Below are 2,200 nucleotides of genomic sequence, written 5' to 3'. Positions count from 1 at the left end.
TAAAATTATTTCTTCCTTTTTTAATAATAATTATAATAATAATAATTCTTAGACACAAATATTTATTACACATAGGCAAGAAAACGACCTTATAATAAAAAAATTAATTATCATCTCATCATCAATCAACCAACACAAATACATGTTGTAGGGTAGCTCGTAAACTAAGGACCTGTGCTACCTTATTTATGTAATGGTCGACCCATTATGTTGGTAGGTTTTGCCTACACTATTTGTCTATAGACTATGACATATTGTATAGCATTTACAACCAAAGTTTTGACTTAAATAGTAAAATATGGATGAATTCAAATTATGTCGTGGCTTTAAAAAAAACTTAATTAGATACCACTCGTTGGATTTTATTACTCCTAACAGATAAATTGAAAAAAAAAGGTGAAATTTTATACAGTATAGCATCTTCCTATAAATAATGTAGTCAATAATTAAATGCATATATATATATATATATATATATATATATATATATAACGAAGTGCTGTTATAAAGAAAATATATTATAGCATAGCATAAAAATTTATTCCATTAAAAACTTAACTTTATAGTGAATGTATGTTATATAGCGATGTTGTTATAGAGAGATACGACTGTATATATATATAGTCAAACCTCTCTATAACAACCTCATTTGTTCTAGATTTTTTTGGTTGTTATAGCGAAATGCTGTTATAGAGAAAATATATTATAACACAAAATAAAAATTTGTTCCATTAAAAACTTGACTTTTGTAGTGAATGACTGTTATATAACGATGATGTTATAGAGAGATCTGACTGTATTTATATACACAATCAAACTTTTCTATAACAGCCTCATTTGTTTCAATTTTTTTTGGTTGTTATAGTGAAGTGCCATTATAGAGAAAGTATATTATAACACAACATAAAAATTTGTTCCATTAAAAACTTAACTTTTATAGTAAAAGACTATTATACAATGATGTTGTTACGGAAAGATCTAACTGTATATATAACTTCATAAGTGTGATTGAATTTGAAAAGTGGATAATACATTATGGGATATGTAGTTTGTATATGTAATTCTACTAGTATAAGTTTTAAATGTTACTTTATTTCACTTGGCGTGGGGTGTGTGTGTGCGGGTGGTGGGGGTGGGGGTTGTGATGTGGGGTATGGGGTACCAAGTGGAAAGTAGGACCCACAATGGACTGTCTGGTGAGCTATAGGAGAGGCATTGCACATCCTTTGATGCCCACATAGTTGCCTCTTTACTCGACCATTACAAGTTTGGACCACTCCTCAATCTCCCCTATAAGAACTCCTCTTTGCTCTCTCCCTTCTCACATTCAAACTTCAACACAAAATCTCAAAGCTCTAAACCAAGAAAAGCAAAAGAAAATCCAAGAATCTCTTCAAAAGACACTCAAATTTTCATCATTTCTTGATTTTTATCCTCTCATCACAATTGAGTTAAAGATGAAGATGAGCAGCACAAATATGGGAAGTTCAAAGAGGAGAATTTCAAGCAGAGGAGTTGGAGGAGTACTTAGAGAACAAAGGGCAAAACTTTACATTATTAGAAGATGTGTAGTGATGCTCCTTTGTTGGCATGATTGAAAGAGCAAAAAATAAAACAAGAAAAAAAGGGAATTAATTAAGGGGTTTAACTTTCTCTATATTCTTCCCTATTTTTCTTTTCCCTCTTCTTGGGAGTGTACATATCATGGAGGATATTAGCTAAAAGGGGTTTAACAATTTTGTACTAATTTAGCTTATTAAGGTTTCCTGTATACATATCGGATAGTGTTAATTAAGGAAAATGATTTTGATTATATTGTGTCTAAATTCTCTTCCTTCCTCTTTTCTTAGATCAATGGTACTTCATGACTTCAACTTTCTTCTGTATTAAATTCTAGTATTCCTATGTTAAATTGTGGGGTTTAGTGATCTATGATTTTGTTGATTCTTTCCCTTTTGATCACTTAATCCCTACAAGAAAAAAGGTTCAAATCACAATTCAATTGATGTGAAGTGTTTGAAATTCAAAAAAAATTGCACAATGATATTGATCTTGGGAGTTTTTTCCTTTTTTTCTGTGTGTTATGTGTTTCTGCAATTAGTTGAAAGGAGGATTATCAAATGTAATTTAGACCCACATTCCAAAGAAACATAGTAGGAAATGTGTAATTCTTTCCTTGTTTATTTTCTTCCATTCTTCT

General features: G+C 30.2%; 1 protein-coding gene across 1 annotated transcript; it reads left to right on the top strand.

Moving 5' to 3' along the window:
- The first annotated feature begins 1,262 nt into the window (after nt 1-1,262).
- Nucleotides 1,263-1,813, top strand: LOC104107268 (small polypeptide DEVIL 4-like). The gene has a single exon (XM_009616022.4). The coding sequence runs from the start codon at nt 1,458-1,460 to the stop codon at nt 1,596-1,598; it is 141 nt and encodes a 46-aa protein (XP_009614317.1). The 5' UTR covers nt 1,263-1,457; the 3' UTR covers nt 1,599-1,813.
- The last annotated feature ends 387 nt before the right edge of the window (nt 1,814-2,200 follow it).

This window comes from Nicotiana tomentosiformis, chromosome 10 (genome assembly GCF_000390325.3).
Source record: "Nicotiana tomentosiformis chromosome 10, ASM39032v3, whole genome shotgun sequence".
Taxonomy (NCBI): domain Eukaryota; kingdom Viridiplantae; phylum Streptophyta; class Magnoliopsida; order Solanales; family Solanaceae; genus Nicotiana; species Nicotiana tomentosiformis.
This window is presented reverse-complemented; position numbering and strand designations above follow the sequence as displayed.

What these genes read in the sequence shown, in the direction of transcription:
- LOC104107268 (XM_009616022.4), top strand. Translation starts at nt 1,458, where the DNA reads ATGAAGATGAGCAGCACAAATATGGGAAGTTCAAAGAGGAGAATTTCA.